At 38.5% G+C, this 22261-nt stretch overlaps 1 protein-coding gene across 1 annotated transcript in view; it reads right to left on the reverse strand.

The window, feature by feature from the left end:
- Positions 1–242: 242 nt before the first annotated feature.
- Positions 243–22261, reverse strand: part of MYO10 (myosin X) — a gene marked incomplete at its 5' end in the record, with an annotated part of 126993 nt that continues 104974 nt past the window's right edge. The window contains 15 exon segments of the mRNA XM_031058256.1: positions 243–1689; positions 1965–2156; positions 2522–2974; positions 5412–5532; positions 6328–6464; positions 7065–7272; positions 7976–8273; positions 9240–9363; positions 10677–10834; positions 11912–12106; positions 12549–12691; positions 14204–14259; positions 15027–15120; positions 18435–18530; positions 20774–21017. Coding sequence (XP_030914116.1) covers positions 1579–1689; positions 1965–2156; positions 2522–2974; positions 5412–5532; positions 6328–6464; positions 7065–7272; positions 7976–8273; positions 9240–9363; positions 10677–10834; positions 11912–12106; positions 12549–12691; positions 14204–14259; positions 15027–15120; positions 18435–18530; positions 20774–21017 — 2630 coding nt within the window.

Here is a 22261-nt window from a genome sequence, read left to right on the forward strand (position 1 = left end):
GTAGCAAAAGATTCACTTGCACATTCACTGTGCCATGGAATTACTCAGCAGCCCTTCCCTCCATGTTGTGGAAAGACACATTGCATGGACAAGGGCACCTGCCCCAGAACAACACACAGCACGTGCACCTTTCCAAGCAAAAGCACACACACACACATGTGCAGTAGGCTTCCCTCCTGAGAAGACAGGAAATGAAAGTTTTGTTGCAAGTCTGACTCAGTAGGAAATAGAAACAGAGCACATTACATATATTTTCTTTATTGCTGGACTTTTTTTTTCCCAGTAAGTAGGCATAATTCCTTAAAGGCTGAGGTTTTTAACAACAGTAAGGTTTTTCAGGTCTCTATTTTTCTTTTTTTTTTTTTTAACCTGTGGACAAAAAGATACCTTTGAACAAAGTTTTGCCTTATATTACAGTATTTCTGTACAAAAATAAAGGTTCAAAATCAAATTATTATTAGCTGATATTCCCCAATTTATTTACAGGGTACTGTCAAGAACCTTCATCAGGCAACTAGGTAAAATATTAAAATATTAAAGCAGTTGCATTGTATAACGTTGCCTTCTCTAGTCAACTCTGAAGGGCTCTGGCCTTTGGCAGTCAGTCTGGGTTGAGGAGTCCAGCCAGAAGTAAAAAACATGATGTCTTTCAAAGAAAAAATTAATATTAAAAACTTAAGCTGACATTATGGAGAACTGAACTGATAACTGTATTTCCATATTAGGGTAGTCTATAAATATTCTCAGCTACATCTCTCTTTATCATACAGCAGATACAGAATGCAGACTTCTGCTACTTATATGGTAATACATATTTGCAAAAGTAAAATCAGTGTATGAAAATTCTGGAATTTACTTGTTAATAAAACTGCTTAAAAAGTAACCATACAATTGTAACAACTATAACTCTGAACTATTAAAATGTACAGAAAGACTGTTTACACCATTGCACATACTTATTCCCTTTGCTTCAAAAGACTTGTGAAATACAGAAAAAAATTTGTCAAATTTTACTGACAGCTCTAATATGCATGCACAATGTGCACATCCATGGAAGCAAGGGGAAACAAAGTGTTGGCATCCATCAGGAAAGCTGCCAGCAGCACTCCAAAAAAATATACCTTGCTCTTCTTCCCTCCCCCTTCCCACCTGTATACAGGCCAGTAGATTAGTGCAGAATGGATGAGTATAACTTTGTTTTCAGTGTTCTGAAAGGACAAAGGAAACCCTCTTGACTTTTATCAGCGATTTTAGGTCAATACAAGTTAGGCTTAATATTGTAAGGCACTTATTACTGCTTGTATTGCAGTGGATTGAGTCTTAAGGCATTGTTACATCAACTGAAGGTAATAATGCTTTGGAAAGTTTTGAATGAGCCAGCAGTTCTAGGTATGTGACTATTTCAGCTGATTTTCCCCTGCGCCCCTGTGGTCTTTCTAAAACATTGTTTGAAGATATTTTCCACCGAAATTCCGGTTCTTGGTTAGCTTGTCAACACAGGTGATCGATGTCCCCAGGTCGTTCTGAGGCCAAGGAGTGATGTATTCTATTCAGGGTGCAGTAAAACTGGTTTTGTTTTCACCTGGAGCTGCCCTGACTTCCATGACTGCTCACGGATCGAGAGGTGCTGTAGCGTTTCTTCACGATCATACTGATGTAAGCTTTCATCAGCTTTGCAATGTCAACCACCTGCCAAGAGCATGAAGAGCACAGTTCTCAGTGAGGTAACAGTATATGAATGCATTTCTTTGGACACTAACAATATAAAACTGTCAAGCTTTCAACTAAACCCTTTTGCAGCTGAACAAAAACATTCAGCACTTCTCTTTGTGTCATTCTGTCTTCCCTTTGGCTTTACAAGGATCTTGAACAAATCTCTAACATTTGCAGCCATTACTTGAATTACTAAGTGGCCTGGCTCTCAGGACAGGAAGAGCCCAATAACAAAACTGCCTTGCTCTTACCTCACTAGTTTCAAAAAGCAGTTCTCTTTCATCCACCACGATCTTGTAGGTGTTGGCAAGCGGAGCACCAAAGGACAAGATATGTTCATACTGGAACACCTCCAGAGGCCTTCCTTCCCCACGCTTGTAGACAGAAACTGCATCAGCACTGACTCCAAGCCACAGTTCCTGTGGGAATCCCCCTTCTTTACACTAGAGAAAAAAAAGTAAATTAACAGCAAGGAAAACAGTGGGAGCCACACAACACTTACTGTTGATGTTTTTGTCTGTAACCATTTGTTAAAAGTGCATATTGCTTGTCCCTCTTCAAATGTAGCCTTTTATACTTATTCTTGTTTGCAACCTGTCAGAATAGCATTCTGTCCCTCTATTTTACAGTTAACTGGTGGATTTAAATAGCTACAGTACTTGCTAATGGGAGTAGGCTTTTAATAGCTCAAAGTTTATTACATCAGCTGTCTGAGCATTGTGATACTGTATTTATGGTTTCACTGCTCCGGAATGAAATCATCACCTATACAGTGTAAATTGCAGTTTGAATGTTCATATGGTCTTACCTCTACGTCAAAGAGTGTTGAACCATAGCCAGGCCATTCCTTAATCAAAGCCATGTACTTTGCCATGGCCTGCTCCTGATTCATCCTCTGGAGTTTTTTCCATTTGTCAATAATACTAGTCCTGGAAGCTGAGATTTCCTCTTTGACCCACATGTCTAACATCTGATCCTCCTCAACCTTCTGTTTGCTGACAGAGCCACTTCGGAAACTCCTCCGCAGTGTTCCTTCAAGAAAGCTGGCTCGTTTCTTCTCTGCCTTCTCTGGTGCAGTAAATGTTTTGGTCGACTGTGTAATCCTAGACTTCAGCTTCTGCAAGGGATACACTTCCTCCAGCTCTGGTACGGTGGTGTGCACAGTGTAATCTCCCTGAAGGTACTGAAGACGCAAAGCTGCCAGGACCTGGAGGGTTTCCTCAGGAGCAGGGTAATGTCCTTTAATCACTGCTTCATGAGCCTATCAAGGGGGAAAAAAGGTAGCTTTTTATAAAGCAGCCTTTGAAAGAAATATGAGAAACAAGGGGAGTAGATTTACTCCCAGGGCAACCCAGGACCTGAAATAAATGATCCATTAAATAAATCAAATGGGGTAAATGTCTTGGTAAATTTAAACTGGATAAGCTTGGGTTTACCAGAAGAACCGCAAGGCAACTGAGGAACCTGCTAAATGGAATTACTTTTACTAGGACAGCTTTTAGTGAACTCCCATATCTAAGAGTTACTGAACTATGAAAAAGGAAAATAAAATGTAAAGGGGAGAAAACAGGATCTAAACATCTGCTTGAGGAGAAGCCCTCTATGTTCAAAGGCATTAGGAAGAAATGGGTCTCCAGTTTTGTTTACTGCTATCAATAATCTGGCTCTGAAAACTGATGTTTCCAGCCAAAGAAGCCAAGCTTTGGGACAGCTTCGGAATTTTACTGAGGGGAAACAATACATCTTCAATGGATCCCAAATCAAGTTAGTACAACATCTACATATTACAGTGCTCTCTAGCATCAAGGATGAGATTCTGAACCAAGAAGACTCTTTCAAAATCCCAGCTCTCTGCACACTCATTCAAACTTGTGAAAATGTGCAGCAGCCAGGTGTTTTCTTTCATATGACAGTAGTAGAGGAAACAAACACCCATCGTGTCTGGAGATTCAGGAATTGCAAGCTTAGTAAACACACAACTAATTCACAGCTAAGTAACAGCTAGTTTGTTTAGGTGTACAAAATGTGCCTTTAAACAAGCAAAATGGTTTACCTCAGCTTGTACACATGCAGAAGAAAGAGCTGTCTTTTAGAAATGGAAGGACAGCATTTTAATGAGGAAGAACTAAAAGATTTTCTTCAGTGCCTTATGATCATTAAAGGATTCAGACTTTAAAATAATGGAGACTGCAGAGTTAAAACTGATGACAAAAGGGAATTTTCATAATTGTCTGAAAAAAGTTGATGACTGTCAAAAGCAGATAATTAGAAAAAATAGAACAGAATTGATGTTAGAATGTAATGTTACCTCTGCAAGGTATTGCTGTAATATTGCTGGTAGGGATTGAATGTCATGCTTTATAACAAATACTACTGGTTTTGGCACGACATAAAGTATTTGGCTAAACACTAGTCAGCACAGAATGCCACATGAAAACAATCTGCTTCAGCAAATGTGCTTGTATTAGCTGTTCATACAGAAAACTGCCTGAATCTGCCTCTTAAGCCCATAATGTAACATAGCAGATTGGATGCAGAGTTCTCAGAGATTTTCCTCTTGCTGTTTGAACTTCATCCCAAACAGAGGCACCAGATGACTCCTCTAGAGGCAACAACAGACAGACAGAATGGCCATGTTTCTAAGTCCAACCAGGGCAACCTATTGCCCAGATCCTTCAGCCAACAATAAATAGTTCTGGACTGAGCTACCAGGCTGTGGAAGGAGACTTTTGGTAGACTTGTGGTGTAATATGGTGTCTTAAACTGAACAAGGAAGAAATACTCTATTACAGGGAAGATGTAGAAGGGGAAAAGCCTTCATATGTATGAAAATTGAGGTATGTCCGGTCTTGATCACATCAGTCTTGCTCACCAACAGAATGTCAGTGTCCTGGTGTAGCAAAGAGCCAGAAATCTTAACCCTATACAGAAATGTTTATCTGTGTCTAGTGTCCACTGAAAGAAGCTGACTACTGGAAGAATTATTAATCATTTGCAATACAGTAGAACAGGAGAAGATCAATCAACAAATATAAAAGCCATCAGTGAGTTTCTGAGTAACTACAGGGATTGATATAATAGAAATCCATCTGCTGATGCATTTAATTTTAATTAGAAATCAATTTAACTTATGTTTTGCAGTGTAGCCTCCTTCTGGGCTCAGCATGTTCACAGAGTGGATTTCTGTTCATCATAGCTGTCTTACTGCTGAGACTGGACTATTATACTGTAGTACCTATGAAATGATCCATTTTTGACAAGATAAAAGGCTATTGCTCAATTAGTTCAATTAGTACAGTTGCAAGCAGGAATCTCTTATTTATTAATTTGTTGCCAGTCACACTTTTTGCCCTTTTATTTCTTACAATTTCTTCAGAAAATAGTTTAAGAAGAGGAAAGTTAAAAGCAAGTATTATTCTTTTTTATGCAGCTTAGATCCAGTTATTCACTTTTCTACCATAATACAGAAAGCAACTGACAAATAATGCAGAAGAAACATAACACTAGAAAAATCATATGTGCTTCACTTATGTCAGGATAGGCATATTTTGACTACTGAACTGCTTCCTTTGCTCTTGATGCTTGAGTAGTAGTGCATTCAGTTGAAGAGAAGCAAAATAATAACACTCTCTTTGCTGCCTAGAACCATTTTTCCCCCCCTCTTTAAAGTGCCTCAAAACAGAATCTTTGTTCTTTACCTGCTCAAACATAAAGGCAAATTCCACGCTATCTTTTGGGACATTTTCTGTGTCCAGGAAGCAGTAGAGCTTGAAGTAGAACTTCCAGTGCATGTCCCCAGCTTCAGCAGTGGCAGCAAGCCTGCATCATTGTGTGAAGAGGGAGAGAGATCAGATGTGTGAAATCAAACTCTTTTCTAAATTGCCACCTGTGGAATCTAAGCAAGGCATCAGTTGAACTTTGCTTTATGTGTGTCTGTGCATTTAGAGCCTACAGCAAAATCAAGGACAAATGCTGGCTCAGTTCTCAAGTCAAAGGTTTCTATTCTCTTAATAAATATTGACTTTTAGATAAGTCAGCTGTTAATAAAAGTGACATTATTAAGTCCTGTTATAGAACTGCATAACACTTAAAATACTCCTTTCCCCCTGTTTTTATGTGGATAACGGGGGCCGATTGCCATGCATAGAAAGGATGACAAACAGGTATTTAGACTTGTATTACATTTTCTTACTACAGTTCTATAGGTGGTTTCAATTTTACCGGTAAGAGAAATGTTGTGAGCTGTACTGTGGTGACTTCCACGTGAAGTTAGCTAACAGTTAGAATGGCAGTGACTGCCTGGAGCTCAGTTCTCAAAGTCACGTTGCCAGTAACAGTGGAAAAAATTTGTAGTAGTGGAGAAGAAAATGCGGAAATAGTGATGAGAAATATTACTCTACTGGTGTCAGGACAGAGGAAAACCAACACAAGTGGCTATTAAGTCTTTTAAGGAAACTAAAAAAGAGATCCTTTTTTTCAAGAAATGGCCACGTGTGTAATTCAGCTGTATCATCACAAACAAGCAAGTCAAAGAGAAAATTCAGCATTACTGACATTGGAAATTTATTTAATTGCTACTTATTAGAGTGAAGAGAGAAGGAGAGGTACACTCACTTTTCAAACTTTGCCAAGACATCAGCTACAATGGTTCTGCTTTCAATTGCTTTATCAGTAGTTCCATTGTATTCGAACAAAGCAAACATATTTCTGCTATCCTCCATGGCCAAGCCACGAATTAACTTTTCAACCACCTAATGGAAAAACAGCACATGAAAAAACCATAGCGTGGAAAAACAGTACCACAGAATAAGACAGATACTTTGAAAACAATTAGAGCTAGGTTTTACATTAGGCTAAAAACGTTATTAGCTTGTCCTAATCAGCATTATTAATTGTTGTCAAATTCCACTGTCATCTTTATTCTTTCAGAATATGTATGTGCTATCTCCTAGCCAGATATAACCCCTGCTATTGCACCAACTCAGAAAGAGTCTTCCAGTTTTAGGAAGCAGCTTGGCTCTCATACCCACCAATGTCTACTAAAGTTTCTCCAATAATTAGGCTTTCTGCCTAATTGCTTAGTGTTTCCTGTAATTCCTCCTGTAAGAAGGAATTACAGTTGGGTAAGCCTCTGCAGCACAAAGACAGTTTTTATAGCAGGGATTTCTCCAGAACATAGCGTGGGGAGGGACAGCTGTCCTGGAGGGACAGCACTGTAAGCCTTTCCTTTCCAGAAAGGAGAGACTGGCAGAGAAAATCCCAGAGCTTCCAAAGTGTAACACTACAGATGCCTGGGACTGGCAAGGGACATGCTGATTTTTTTACAAAGACATTCTGTCACCAATCCTCACCTCTCCAGCTGTAGTGTGTGAGTTGATTGTAATCTTACAGGAGCCCCCACCATGGCAATAAACTGTGGATGTCATCTCCTGCCTGCCAATCAGTGCTTCTATTTCATCTCGCGACGGCACAAACTCTCTGCATTTGGTTTTCTTCAGAGATTCGTAAGTGAAAAGTGCATATTTCTCCATTTCGGTGCCTGGAAACTGGTCACGAACCCTGTGAGACAAAGCTTATTACTTTAAGCTGCTAGCTGCTAAGTTTGCTTATTTGAGAATTTTTTCCCCTGAGATTATTTCTGTATCCACTACACTGTTTAATTGACATGCTCCAAGTACAGACAAGGCTTTTAAATTATTGAGTTTGTTGGTGGACTAACTTTCCTAACAACACACTCTGCATTCTTCCATTGCATCACAGCAAGAGGAACTCCACATTCTGGTTAATGCTGAACTGACAACAATGGTTTATTATTATTTAATGTTCACTAATATTTTAAAATCAGATTTGCAATCATAGGTTTGTACCTCAAATATATCTTTAAATATGATTCTGTTCTTTTATGTGCACAATAAAATTAAGGTAAGTGGGATGAAGAATTTTTAACAGGTTGGTTTGGACAGGTGAGAATGGGACCTGGGGATATGAGCTGAAAGTCATTTAAGCTTATATAGTTATAGGAGGCGCCCCTTTTGCCAACATTAACAAACTGTGCATTCAACTTTGTGGCATCTTGCTTGATTCTTCAAATGTGTGTAATTCCATCCAGACCAACTCACACACACTTTTCCTGTAACATTTTGTTTTTAGATTCACTGTTTGGCATAGCCAGTTTGCTAAGTGAATACATCTTCAAGTCTCACTTCTAGATATCTAGACACTGTTAAAAGTTGTGGTGCTTTAGTAGATCAAAGGTTCTCACCTTTTGAGATGAAACTTGAGATATTTGAGAATGCTGCGACTGGGCAGAAATGTGCAACTCATGCAGGTGAGTATTTGCCAGCTGTACAGGTTCCCCACGCTCCCAGGGTTAGGCACTTTATTGGTTTGCTTGATGAGCTGACAGTAGAGCTCATCTCGGAGAGGTCGCAAATCATGCCCTGTTTGCAGGATACCTTGGATTATAGGGATGGGATCAGACATAGACTCCAGCTGCTGTAAAGAATTAAATATCTTGATGGCTTCATCCTGCAGAGTTGTGTAGCCTTTGTCTTTCAGTACTACAAAAGAAATATTGGGAGAAATGTGCTTAGATGAGATATGAAAGGAAAAGGACCCAGGCTTAATGTGGAAATTGCTTAATGTTGCTCTGTGACCTTGTTATGCAGGATATTAGAATCTGTATTTTCCACTTTAAATGTATGATGCAAACTCATTTTATGAGCTTATTCGCTATTGAGATTTGTTCCAAATTTAATAACTGAAAAGGTGTATCCTGATTGATTGTTTTTTTGTGAGAGAGAGCTTTTCTTTCAGAGCGAGTCACACTGCTGAAGTGCCATATCACACTCCATATTAACCTCCCAGCCTCCTCCCAAGGATGAAACTTCTGGTCTGAGTAATATCTTGTTTAATATGCAGTTGCAAACTAAGATAACCAAATCCTTTTTAAGGACACCTAGTTCACAGTCATGAATAGCTCTGAACCCTTCATTCAAAAGAGACTTCTAAATTAGTACTTGAATTGAGACTATTAACAGAGATGATTACACTCATTTCAGGACTAAACAAAGCATTACTTTTTAAAACACTCCTAAATGTTATTTCCCATAAATAAGGCTTCTTATCCCATCTTATAAAATATACACCTGTTAATTGGAAGCTGTGGCTGATGCAACTTCCTGCAGGGGGTAGGAAGCAACAATAGTTTTAGGAGGAGAATACAATTCAAGGGACTGATTGAATCTGGTATAGTTGTTTATTTCAGTGCAAGACTTTTCAAACTCAGTCTTCTTAGCTGTATTGTTGTAAGTAATAGCAACCTTCTCTTCTGTAACGCTGCTAGCATAGAGCCATGGGCTTGTGGTGTCCCTGCAACAAACTGTTATTCTCAAAAGAGAACAGGGAAACTTGTCTATTTGTATCATAAACATGTGTTTTGCCACCATTACTTCACTGTAGACTTAAAAATTCCACCCTCTGGTTTAGTCTTTCATAACAAAAAGTGTTTCTATTGGAAAACTTACAGTTGAGATTGATGTCCCCATATGGCAGTGGCAGTAATGGTGAGTGCAGTGGATGATGAGTGTAACGGAGAATGGGATTCCTCTTATAAATCTGTTCAACCACATCAGCATTCAGGCAGTTTTCCTATTGGGGTAAGAAAAAAAAGAGGTTTTGGGGTCCAGCTTTAAGAATAATGCAATGCTTTGTGCCCTTACGTTGCTTGTAAAAAACTGAGCAATCAGTGTTACCAACACCATTTGGTGCAAAATCCAGTTGTGGGTGCTGTGGCTGCCATGCCATGCTGTAGGCTATGAATGCTCAGTACCTGCCAACCTCAGGCCTTGGATAGGCTTGCTTTATCTGTGCAGTAAAAAAATCGAACTACAGCAGAGCTGCAGGACACCAAAATGAAGTATCATAACTATTTCTGAAGTGTGTTTTCATTTTATATTCATTTTTATTCCAGTAATTCATAATGGGAAATATGATACCTGTATTAAAGTTTTATTTAAAAGCATTTCTTCAGCATAACTAATTGGCCTGTCAGTTAGAAACTGCGCAAGGTACCAAACAAAATAGTCCAAAGTGCTTTTGTAAACCTGGTGCACCCACTCTACACATTCAAATGCTACTCTTACTGTTCTTCTTAGGCCAGGTTTGACAGATGCGTGACCACTGTCTTCTATCAGTACTGAATTCCACATATTTCTCCTGCTCTGAAGAATAGCATTCATAACATTGGAACAGAGCACTTAATACCTCTTTTTCATGAGAGAAGAAGTGACATTCTCTAAGGGAAAAGGTCAGTAGCAGTTCTCCCCTCTTGCCTATTTCTTTGGTCTCTTGTGAGAATCCTCATCCTCTCATAAATGCACATTAGCAAAAAGCTCCAGAAGGACATTCTCTGGCTGAGCATGCACTGTTTTACAATCAGTAAAACAATAAAATCACTGTTTTACTGATTGTAAAACGGTAAGCATTAATTGAATGTTTTTCTCATTATACAGAGACATGAGATGCTTAGCCCATGCTATCATAACAAAAGAAAAGGACCATAATGTTAAAAAGAAAGTCAGAAGAGCTGTTTAGCCCGCATCATGGTGTGCTGCTCACTGTGGACAGAGCCAAACACATCTGCTAACTCATGAACCTGAACAATGTGCTCTACTGCCAGGTGTAGCCTGTCAAGTTACACAAACCAGTAAAACTTGTTACTATTTTAATGGAAAAAAGGTATCCCTTTTGCCCTCCAAGCTGAACTTCAAAGTTTGCTCTTCTACTGTTTAGACAGAAATTCCTTTATCAGGTCAGAGAAGACATTCAGGTTTCACAATTTTAGTCCATGTCACTGTGTAATTAAAACGTAATTTTCTGCTTTATTACCCAATTCAGCAAAGCCAAAACAAAGATTTAAGGAACCATTCTTTCTCACCCCACGCCATCCTGCTTGTGCCCACCTTAATATCCTGAATGAGCTGCTGAGTTGGAGTATCAATGGGTGCCTTTGTGTCAATCACGTTCTGGATGGCACTTGACCAGCGGGTCGCCTCATTAAGCAATTTCGTATGGAGACGGTAACAGTGCTTGCGTCCATACACGGTCACATTCCAGTAACCTGGCACAACAGCAAAACTGCTCATCACACAAGCTGCAGCCCAGCAGACACCCAGTGCTGCAGCCCAGATCATGCTGGCAGTCTTTCAGGAACTAAAAGTGTGCGAGTTATTAGTATCGTAATACAAATACTGTGGTATGAAAGGAGATTTTCTCCTTTAAAGAAGACTAGGAGTAGCCTCAGACTACAACTATGCATCATGCAGCTCCCTGTTTCACCCAGTAATCTTAGTAAAAAATCACTGTAAGACAACACTGTTAATACTGTGGAATGTTCTTAGGTCCTTGTAGCATGTGGGCCCTTCTTCTCCAGTCCTGTCTGTAACAGGAAACTCTGAGACAGACTTGTTTTGTATGTGAGAGTCTTTCATAGTCCGTGGCACACGTACAAACAGGCATAAAGCACAAACTACCTCTTCTGCCTTTAATTTTACACCAATGAAGTGGAAACTATGACAGGGAGAGCATTTCAGTTCGAATTCTCTCTCTGCATCACTGTATAGGCTTTTTATGAAAGAGATTCAGTAAAAGGAAATGTGTTTCATCTTTCACTAGTGAAAGCCTCTTTGAAGTGCCAGTGACCCCAATGAGATAATACAGGACTGTCAACAGTCACTTCTCATTTGCAAACAGACGCTTCTGAGCTGAAAACCAGTTCTGAAAGTGCACAGTGGAGCTGACTCAAGTGTAGTATGTAGGATACCACAAACTGGACTTTTACTCTGCATCTCCCTATACCTGCTCCAATGGTTCCTCAGCACATAAAATAATGTATGAGGAGAGTGCTACCCATGTCTTTCCCCAGGTCTTTGATGTGTAAGCATAAGTGTTCAGACTAACTCAGCTGCAGTGCCAGTCTGTGATAATTTGAATGCTGGTGAGAACAAATTTTACTCCTCTATATATTACCTTTGTTTTTCACCTAGTAATTCCCTGTAGAACACCTCAGTGACTTGGGAACTGGATTTGTTCATGGAACTGCACCCATAATAATCCATTGAAAATATTCTTATGCATTGTTTCTTGCATTACTAAGTAGAAGGACAGAAGGCATACCTGAACAAGAGCAAACAATTACCTGTCTCTTTGAAGATTTTTTCATCAGGTGGGACCACTGAGCAGAGGCTGTTCAGGACCAGTGTACCCAATTTCAAAGCATTTTTCTCTGAACTCTTGTAGTAGTCCAAAGAATTGTGTGTCAAAACAAACCAACGCTTCTTTAGTTTTAACGAGGACATCTTTGGGTTGTTCTTTACTTCCTTGTGTAGCCACCCTGTTAAGGACACAATTTGAATCACACTTTGTTTTCTTGAACAGAGTTGGACAAAAGTAGGTTGCTAAAAGTAAGTTGTATACTTTCAACAACAACAAAAACATTGTGTGAATTGATAAGCTCACATATGAAACAACATTGAGTAAAATTCTCAAACAATGAAAAGTAAAGATAAAATTAATATGAAAACCTTTTCCATTTTGATGTTTCACTGGAAGAATTATCTTGCCAACTTACAAAAACACCTTTGTCACCATTGCAGTGTTTTTCTTACATGGCACAGCAAGAATATAATTTCAGCTGTATTAATTTGTGAGTAAAGTCCACCACAGGAAGATGAGGCTGCAACGCTAATCATGTTGGCATACTGCCCACATTGTCTTGTGGGGACAATCTCTTCAAAGCATAACAGATGTTATTTACTGTCCCACTCAGTTCTTACCCCTCACAATGAATTCTTGTCCCTCCACTCTAGTGTCCCCCTTTGACCTCTGGAGCAGGGTTATCCAGTGATGCATCTCTTCAGGAGTGTCAGCATTACAGTGAAGAACACGATTAGCAGTGATGATCACAAATGAATTGGGTCTATGAAAATAAATGAGAATTGAAACAGCCTTTATAATCAGCATACATACTGTTTATCTCACCCCCCATAACCATAAAAACTGTTAATCTTTTGCATTTTCTACCCAGAAAAATACTGTCCACCTCTAATGCATTATTTAGTTATCAGCTAAAGAAAAATATTAAGCATTTGAAAGGACTCAGTTATGTTACATTCACACCAAAATGCAAGGGCTATGAATGATGGGAAAGCTTACATTAAATTGCAACTTGTCATATCTCAAATTAAATCTGTGGTGAGAAAAACTTCCAAACTTTAATCAGTTTGCATGTGAATCAGAATTGTTTCAGGGTCAGATCTATTTAGTGTCTGCTTCAGTAGCTACATTAGCTAAAACAAACTACAATATACAAAGGTCTATAGTAAAGCAGCATGTGAACATCTATTCTTTAATGCAGTGCAACCCAATTTACAGAGAATACGATCTATTTTTAATGAGAGTCTGGCTTTTACCCAATCCTACACCAGGATTCACTGAAGCATGAAGAACTAGTCCAAGAGAAGTGTGCTGATGGATCAGACAGGCAGGTTTCTCTGTCTACAACACTTGCTTTAACGCTTTAGCATTAATTTTTCTCATCTGGAGCCAACCCCCAAAATGTAACATAAAACTCCCCCACAAGACTAAAAAATCCATGTGAAAAATGCTTAGAAGAGAAATGCTTAACTTATTGTATTAACTTAATGCAGGAGAAATGCTAATTTAAAATTGTGAAAGCTCTGGACGTTTGTGTTGCATGGTTTAGGAAACCTGGGCTTGTAAATTCACTGTTACTTCTGGTATCAATGTTTTGACAAGCCAAGGACAAAGAACTAATTTAAAACCAGCTGTTTTACACATGTACACAATGAGGAGAAACTGGAGTGAGCTCCTGCAGTTCAAATAACAACACACATCCAGTAACCTTATAAATCAGTTGTAGTCTGAACCCAGATTACTTTTTATTTCCCTTAACACCATTAGTAGTTCAAGAACTAAAAATAACCCAATATTTTTGTTGTTTTTTATGCTGTACTGACTTCTTTGTTATAAGACATTTTTATTCTGGGGAAATAGTTTTCATTCCTGAGAATACAACATTCATGAAGCAGAAGCACGACAGAAAAAACATTAAAATTAAATTTTCTGCCTACTACATTACTAAGGAACTCAAAAATCAGCTGTTCTTTTTTTTCAGGAGCATTACTTGTATAAATGAAAGAAATATGTAATCTTCCAGTTTTGGATCACTTTAGGAGCTGAAGACTTCAGGTATGAAGCAGTGTCATGGAAATTATTGAAGCCCCCCCAAAATGCACCATCATTCCTACTGCATGTTTTAACATGTGGAGTTTAGTGCTATGAAAAGGGAGGCAATAATGAATAATTTTAATACATGGTTGGCCAGTAGAATATAGATGAAAGCATAAAGTGTCTGATTTTAGCTAGAGACAGGAGAAAAAGAAAGTCACCAGGCATGGTTTTCACTTACCTATCTGGATTGTCAGCAGCACAGACAGAATCAATTAGTCCTACATCGAGTGTACCCTATAAACAAACATCCAACCAGAAAATGAGGAAGACATTCACTGTTACATTACTCACAGTACTCTTCTGACAGACAGGAGAAAGAAGCAGCAGCTTTGATCAAGCAAAATGAACTGCAGGTTAGAGCATCAGTTTCTCTTAACCATTAAAACTGCTGAGGGGAAAACTAAGAGACTTGGGTGAATAGATCCAGTAAAAGATTATTTGTAGTTCAGATGGAGGCAGCTCAAAACCTGCTCTTTTCTATGCTTCCAAACATGCTCGAATTTTTCACTGAAAACTGCCATCCCAATAGAAATGGTATCCTCTCAAAACAGACTTCTAAAGCCATTAAGCAGAAGTTTTTGTTTTCCTTTGCTTGATATTAGGTTCCAGATGTATTCTGTTAATCACCAATATATATTGTACAGAATGATAAATGCAGAATCAGAGAAATCTTGAATTTTTAACTCTTGGGTTTTTAATTTACTCACTAACAAAATCTTTGCAAAATTTCAAAATCAAGCATACACTGTGACGTGATAAGGAAGTGGACCAGAAAAACCACCCCCAAAATAAACAGTCATTTTTCATCAAGGTGAATGATGGGAGAGGAATCAGAATCCCTTGTACAGCCACAGGACCAAAGACACGGGAGCTCTAGCCAGTGTCACAGCTACCACCACATTTAAACTAAGTAGGTTGTGACTCTCAGAGGCTGTGGCCACCACAGTGGCCCTGTTTTCTAAAAATATTTGGTTTGAAAAGTTCTTCAGATTTAGACTTACCACAGCATTCTGTGGATTTGCCTGCTCATCATGCATCTCCCGGATCTCCTGCTCTGTGGACGCATGGACTTGACTCAGTACACTGAACCACTGGCTGGGGAGAGAAAGGCAGCAGTGTAAGTAAAATTTTGCCTCTGCACAAGCCTTCTGTCACCTTTGTTCTGCAGAGATGTAGCAGGTTCTGCAGGTTTTGGAAGTTGCTTAAGATTCCTTTTGTCAACAGGCATAAAAGCAGCAAGACTTTATGTCAGTTCAAGTAACACGGTGCAAGCAAGCCACTCCAGATCTCCCATTCAAGCTTGTGTCATACCCTTCTTCCTGACAAAAAGTACCTTGTACACTAAGTGACATCTCTGAAAAACTGCTGTAAGCACACTGAAACATCTGAGGGCTTGGAGAGTCTTTGTAACACATTCCACATTTCATCTGGAATAAAATACATTCCTAGCTACACACAAAGCCTTTAATGTGAATCCCAGCCTTCAGATTATAAATTGTGCTGCACTGATAGCATGACTGGTAGTAATGCCTGACAGTGATAATTCTTCCAAGAACACCCAAGTCCATTGAGTTCTCTGTAGAAGCACAACTGAGAGGGAAAAAAGGATAAAACCCCCAAGCAAATACCTCTACAGTTTTTGTTCTCTATGGAGCACTGAAAAATCCAGCTGCTGGAAGGATGACCAAATTTGTGTCACTCTGGTGGCACTGTACATATCCACAACAGGAAAAGTGGCAGAAAGGTTTCCAGTGCTTCAGCCCCTAGTCCTGAACAGCAATTGCAAATAGATTTAATTCCAACCACACCTTTGACTTCTGGGAAACCTCTATCCTTCTGGCACTTGTATATGATAAAGCTCAACTGCTCTAAGGAATCCCACTGAAATCTAAGGGCAGAGCTTGGCCTGTTTAACAGGTTCCTGTTAATGCCATTCTTTGAGATATGAATTTGCCATTCTAATGAAAACCACCTGGGGCCAAGTTTTCAAAGGGATCAAAAGCCCAGCCTTTAAACAGACTCCTCACTTTCCTGCAGAGGCTCCTCTGCCACCACGGGGTTGAGGAAAAACTCAACCTACTGCAAAACTACTGGACTTAAATATGAAGTTATCTTTGCAATTGCTTTTAGTCACAGAATTTTTGCCTAGGACACTGAAGAGCTGCCTCCTTAACTCCAGCATTCAGAAGCCAACTGTTCCCCCAAAATGTAGATTTCTGGAAACTGAACTGCTAAAATAGCTTGAGAAAAACTGTGTAGGCTGTCAAACAGTACCATCACTGCCATATCCTAAATTCTTTTTATCAGCTCACGCTTTTATTAGAAACAGTGCAAGCAATGAAGAAAAATGAAGATTGAGAGTCTCAGACCATAAAGCAGATGAGAACATATTTAGTTCTGATTCTTTTTTTAAGACTCAGAGACACCCACAGAGAGGTTGTACTTAACGCTTTGCTGTTTGTAAGGCAATGCCACAAAAAAAGGAGAGAAGCTGTCATCTAGAGAGGAGGAACCACCAGCTGAAGTAAAGAAACTGAAGAAAACTAAGCCTCACCAACCAAAAGATTCCCAAAAATTAAATTCATCTTTCCTTTCTGGGCTCAGGAATTGCAAATGTATTTAAAGTGAACCTTCTATTTCAATTAAAAAAAAAAAAGACTTCATAGCACTGTCTGCACATCTAGTGATAATTTATGTATGAATTTTAAAGAACAATTCAGAGTTTTCCTGATTTCATTTAATCTTTGTGTAAACAATAAAAATGAAATGAATCATGGCACTTTGCAAAAAACAAAGGCAGACTTTATTTTTGCTTTTTTCCCTCTCAGGACCTCCTTTGTTTTTCGGCTGAGTCCCAGAACACAGAAATAAGGAAAAAGGATAGGGATTTGAAAGGAACAAACCCTCAGCAATAGCTGCCTGCTGAAGCATTACTTCTTCAATAATAGTAACTCCTCTTCTGGCAGGAAGAGGATGTTTTTCTTGGTTTTTCCCTTAATTTGAACAAAAATCAACCTCAGATCCTGATCTAGCCCAGGTACAAAATATTTTTTCAATAGCAGATGTGGACCAAACACAGACCAATGATTCATACTTCACTTTTCACAATGCTTTGTTAACAAGGCTTTGACTTAAGCCTGTCTGAAAATCCTCACACATCTTCCTCAATAAGTCTTCTGAGATGAGTGAGAAAAAAGAAACAGGAAATACACTGGCAAAAGGTAATTTAATCTGGATGGTTTGTGATTCTTACTATACACAACAAGGGTGTATAGTGTCTCCTCCTCCATCTTTAAGAAAGAAATGAAGGAGATGCATGGCAACAGACAAGTCTGCGTGCTGATAATTGCTTACTGGTCCCTAGGGCACCTACACAAGTCTGGTAGAAGAGACTTTTGCTAAGCCTTCATTTTAAAATATGCTTACATCCCACAAGAATCTTAACAGTAACTGCTAGAAAGCTCCTAAGTTATTTCAAGGATAACTTTAGGGATACCTAAAAAAATGAGGATGGATTTTGCGTTGCTACATCTACACCTGTACTCAGGGTCCTGTGATATAGGAAGGCATTCCACCTTTGCAAAGAACAGAATACAAAAGACATTTTGAGGCTTCTGAGCAAAGTAGCTCAAGCGATGTTGACAAAGGCATGCTGTATTCTGGCCTTGGGGCAGCAAGGCAATGGGTAATAAGCTCTGATTACTAAGTTGACTTTATTTAAATGCTTGACTTTTTAGGCAAGCATATGATTATCTTGCATGAACTGTAGCATGGGGATTTTTTTTTAAAGATGTTCTACAACTGATCAGACAAGTCAGACTTGCTCCTCACCCACCTGCCTCCCCCATGGTTAGATATGGATCCTTTAGCAACAAAAGCAAGACCCTTTTTAAATATGCAGAAAGAGAAGCACTCTCTTACACACTCCTCTTACATGAATATGCTTTTGCTCTAAAATACAGTGACTGCATTACAACTTCTATCTGAAAGAATTTTAGGTTCTATTTAAACAAACAGACCCCACCCCTAAGAACAAAATGCTTCATTTCAGACAGACTACAGGGTCTCAAATATTGATTTGATCAATGCAGCTAAACACAGCAGGGTAATCCACAAGGAAAGCATCAGTGGCTAATGTCTGCCTCTCTACAGACAAATTGTATTTCAGAAGTTGCTAGTAACACATGGGTAACAGCCAAATTCTAGGCAAATTTTCATTGGCAATCTGAGTCTTCCCAGTAATTGTCTGCCACAAGGTTTTCTCCTCAGCAAGCCTTAAATGCAATGTGTTTGACACAGCCTAAATATTTTGTGACAGTGCTCAAACAAATTAGTGACAAGCCAAAGTCAGAATGGCACAGAGGTTAAAAAGGAAAAGCAAAAGAAGATAGGCCTGATGATTTTCATACCTTGCATCCTCAGGAGATTCAGCAATTAAGTGGTAGGTCCTATCACTCATTATTAGATCAATACCATTTTCTTTGCCTGTATTATCAACAATCTCTCTGAAAAAAGGAAAACACCAATATTGAGCATTACAGATTATCAACATTTTGAAAATTATGTTCTGCTGAGAAGCTCACAAACTACTGATACTTAAAATAACAGCAGTTTTCATCACGTTCATTTGCAAGACTCACAACATGAATTTATCAGTATTAGTTTGCCAAACTACAGCTATGTTTTCTGCCCATACAGTACAAATATTCAAACTACTGTGAATGTCACTACACCAATGTGACCATTCTGTTACCATTTTACCAAGAACTAAAGAAAAAGCAAAGCATTATCAAACCCCAAGAGAGGCAAATATAACTGAGGGAAGAAATGGATATATTTCTGAATTGACTGCATAACCAAGTGATTTTTGGAATTCTAAAAGAAAGCTGCTGAAGATTGAAAACTGAAAGCAAACAAAACCTGGATTAGTGATTCTGTGTGGTTGTGAGTCAGCACAAGGATAATTCCAAACATGACTTCCAGGAAAATCTGAGCATTCATCTGCTGAAAAATTACATATTTCTAATTTTTAGTTTGGAAATCTAAGAATTGATATAAAAACAACTGTGAAGGTTTTAGCAATAATTGAAGTATTACATTAGATTTCCCTGTAGCTTAAGAAATAAACTTAATTTCCTTTTGTTGTTTGGCTGTATTTGTCTGAAGCTTACTATTTCCTTAACTGGCTATATTTTCTTACCAGCTCATTTATTCTCATAAATGTCTGTCTCATAAATGTCTGTCCTACTAACAATATATGCAAGCTCTGCATATCAGACTCATGAGGATGATCTATCTGCTATCAATACAAAAAGATGTAATTTTGTACTGTTTGATTCCTTCCCTCTCAGTAACAGTGTCCCTGTTCTGTGTTTTAAGTGAATCAGCCTGAGATTTTTAAAAATGAACAAGGTCCCTAATAGAGAGTGGTGAAATACATGAGTTGCACTATAGGTTAGGAATGCACTCAGTAAATATTAACACTATCTAGGAAAGCTATTGTTTATTTCTTATGAAACACAGTTCTTTAAATACATGTACCCTTTCTTTTAGCTAATTTATAAACAAATAGTCATTGACTGAACCTACAGTTCAAACTTGGTTCAGTAAACTTTGTCTGATAATTTTAAAGGTACGTGCAGCAAAGAACGTATATAGGGCACAGCCAGTGAAGCAATGAGCTAACAACAACAACAAAAAAAGATTGATTGAACATATTAGAAAAATATGCTAAATAAATGCTGTGGTACATGAGACAGAGTCAAATCGAGTTTTAACAAAAAAACCAAAAGGTAGGATCTTCAACTTCTATTCAGAGATTTACCTGACTGCCAACAGCCCACTGTATTTTAAGTAGCAAGTCAGGATTCTCACTGAAACTCTTTTCTGTCCTACTTGAAATCAGGATTGCCAAAGAAAAGACTAATCAAATATTTAAATTTAGTTTAAACTCTCTGTTAAAGTAACAGACAAATTGGATAGTTGCAGACTACAAGGCACAGAGTGGAACTGAGTGTTACTAGCCTTTTCTCTTTCTCTCTACTTTGGATGAAAGCTGAGGTACACTTTAAAGAGAAAAGAGACAGCTCATGTTAGCACACTCTAATTTTTTAAATTAGATAGATAATCCTAAATTGTTTAGAAAGAAAAATATCATCCAGTAGAAAATTCTTTTTTCTGTGTGCTTCAGGAAGTGTAAAATTCTTAGGCTTAAGGAACTTCAGCTAACAAGGCATAAGTTATTAGGTTTAGTAATCTTGTTTTTTTAATGAATGTATGCATCTTAAAGACTTTTCTACACTATCACAATTATTTAAAGCATGAACAAAAATCTAAATACATACAGAAGATTCAGCTTTGACCCATGCGAACTTCAATATACTCAGGGCCTTTTAATTCCACCCTCTTCATTCTGGGTTTGCCTGCAGCTACAGACTTGGCAACATGCCCCAAACTGCCTTGGGAATCATTACAGACTAAGTAGGGCCTCTAGTCTGGGAGAAAGCATAGATGGGTTCATTACAGCAGCATTTTTCTGAAGTATTTGGCACTGGCTTAGCTCTGGAGCACTCTCTAGACTTAAGAGAGAGCCAACTAAGGACAAGACTTGCTTTCACTAACTTCACCCCACACACTCTCCTGCTTGCATTCACACAATTTGTAGGCAGGGCACTCATTGCCTTCCCAGACTGAGCCCCAAGTACTACTTAGAAGGAACCATGGCTAACATAAAACTGTGTAAACCTACTTGGCAGTTCGGACATCCATGGCACCCTTTAGCTTTTCTTCACTGTCATTTTCAAAGTACATCAACTTGGACTGTCTGAGAACAAACCATCTTTTCTTCCAGTTCCTTCTGGAAAGCGTAGATGATCCACCCCCCTTTTTGTGAAGCCAGCCCTGCTTAAGTGCTTCCTGCTTAGAACGAAACCACAGGAAGGTCTCATCTTTCAGGACACACCAGCGTCGCTTCCATGTGTTGATTAAGCCACCTGGCAAGAGACACAAATGTGGGTTTATATGCAGTGAAAACAAAGAGCTGTATCATAAAACAGATGCTGTGAACAGCACCAAAACTGGAGGGTGCTGACCAACAACACTGCAGTTAAACTGAGTGTCTGCTTTAAGCCACAAAACCTCATTTTTGTATATCCTTATGGCACCAATATTGTTGTCAATCTAAACACCCTTAAATTATAAATCGTAGTAAGTCTCTGAATTACAAAAATATATGAAACATACATATAATTACATTTACATATACATAATATATCTATAATAATAAATTACTGAAAAGTCTTGTTGCACATGAGACTCTGATCTTTAAGATTGTTTGCAATGTATTTCAGTGATAAGCTAAAAAAAATCTAGTGTTAAGCTCTTTCCTCTCTCCAGGTTATTAGGTGGTAACAATGTTTAACTCAAAACCACAAAACCTGACAAAGCTATGTTTAGAGCAGGAAATACACCAGTGTGAGCTCAGTCATACCAAAGTGTGGCCATACAATAGGCAATAGCCCTTTTGCACTGGAGTTACAGCACAGTCATAAAAACCTTAACCAAACTGATATGCTCCTCTCATCCCACAAAAACTGACTGCTAGCTATGTCAGAAAGTAAGAGCCGTGCTACTGCCAACTGCATTATTTTTCACACAAACACTGTGGTGTGTGCACTCATCACTGCTCCCATACCTAAATAAGGTATATTACAGTGATGAAATCATAAAAAGATCCAGCCAGATTACAATTTGCTATCAAAAATCAGAAGATAAACCCAAGAATTTTAAGCAGAGAACTCCTCTGTATATTCTTTCACAGTCTCTCACACCCCTTTGCTACATGTAATCTTATTCATGTCTTCCAGATCCAAAGTGGAATTCGACTAGGTTCAGTAAAATTGGTCTGCAATGTAGAATGCTGTCTGTGTTACAAGGTTTTGACAGCAGGAACCAGCATTCCTGAAAATTTGATACAATTGGATTTGTGAGTTATTTTTCTCTATGTATACTGAATATTTCATTGTTTGTGAGACAGCAAAGATGTAAGATGAAATAGAGGCAGCCCAAAATATTGATCTTTTTTTGCAGAGGGGAATAACATTGCTAGATGTAAGCCACTGCAAGTAACTTAACTTGAGAACAGCTCAAATTAAATAAAGTCACTTTTCCATTACTCTTTTAAAAATAAGAAAATAGCTTAACTCTACAGGAACTGGGAGTATAATACACAATAAAT

Source organism: Geospiza fortis, unplaced genomic scaffold (genome assembly GCF_000277835.1).
Source record: "Geospiza fortis unplaced genomic scaffold, GeoFor_1.0 scaffold281, whole genome shotgun sequence".
Taxonomy (NCBI): Eukaryota; Metazoa; Chordata; class Aves; order Passeriformes; family Thraupidae; genus Geospiza; species Geospiza fortis.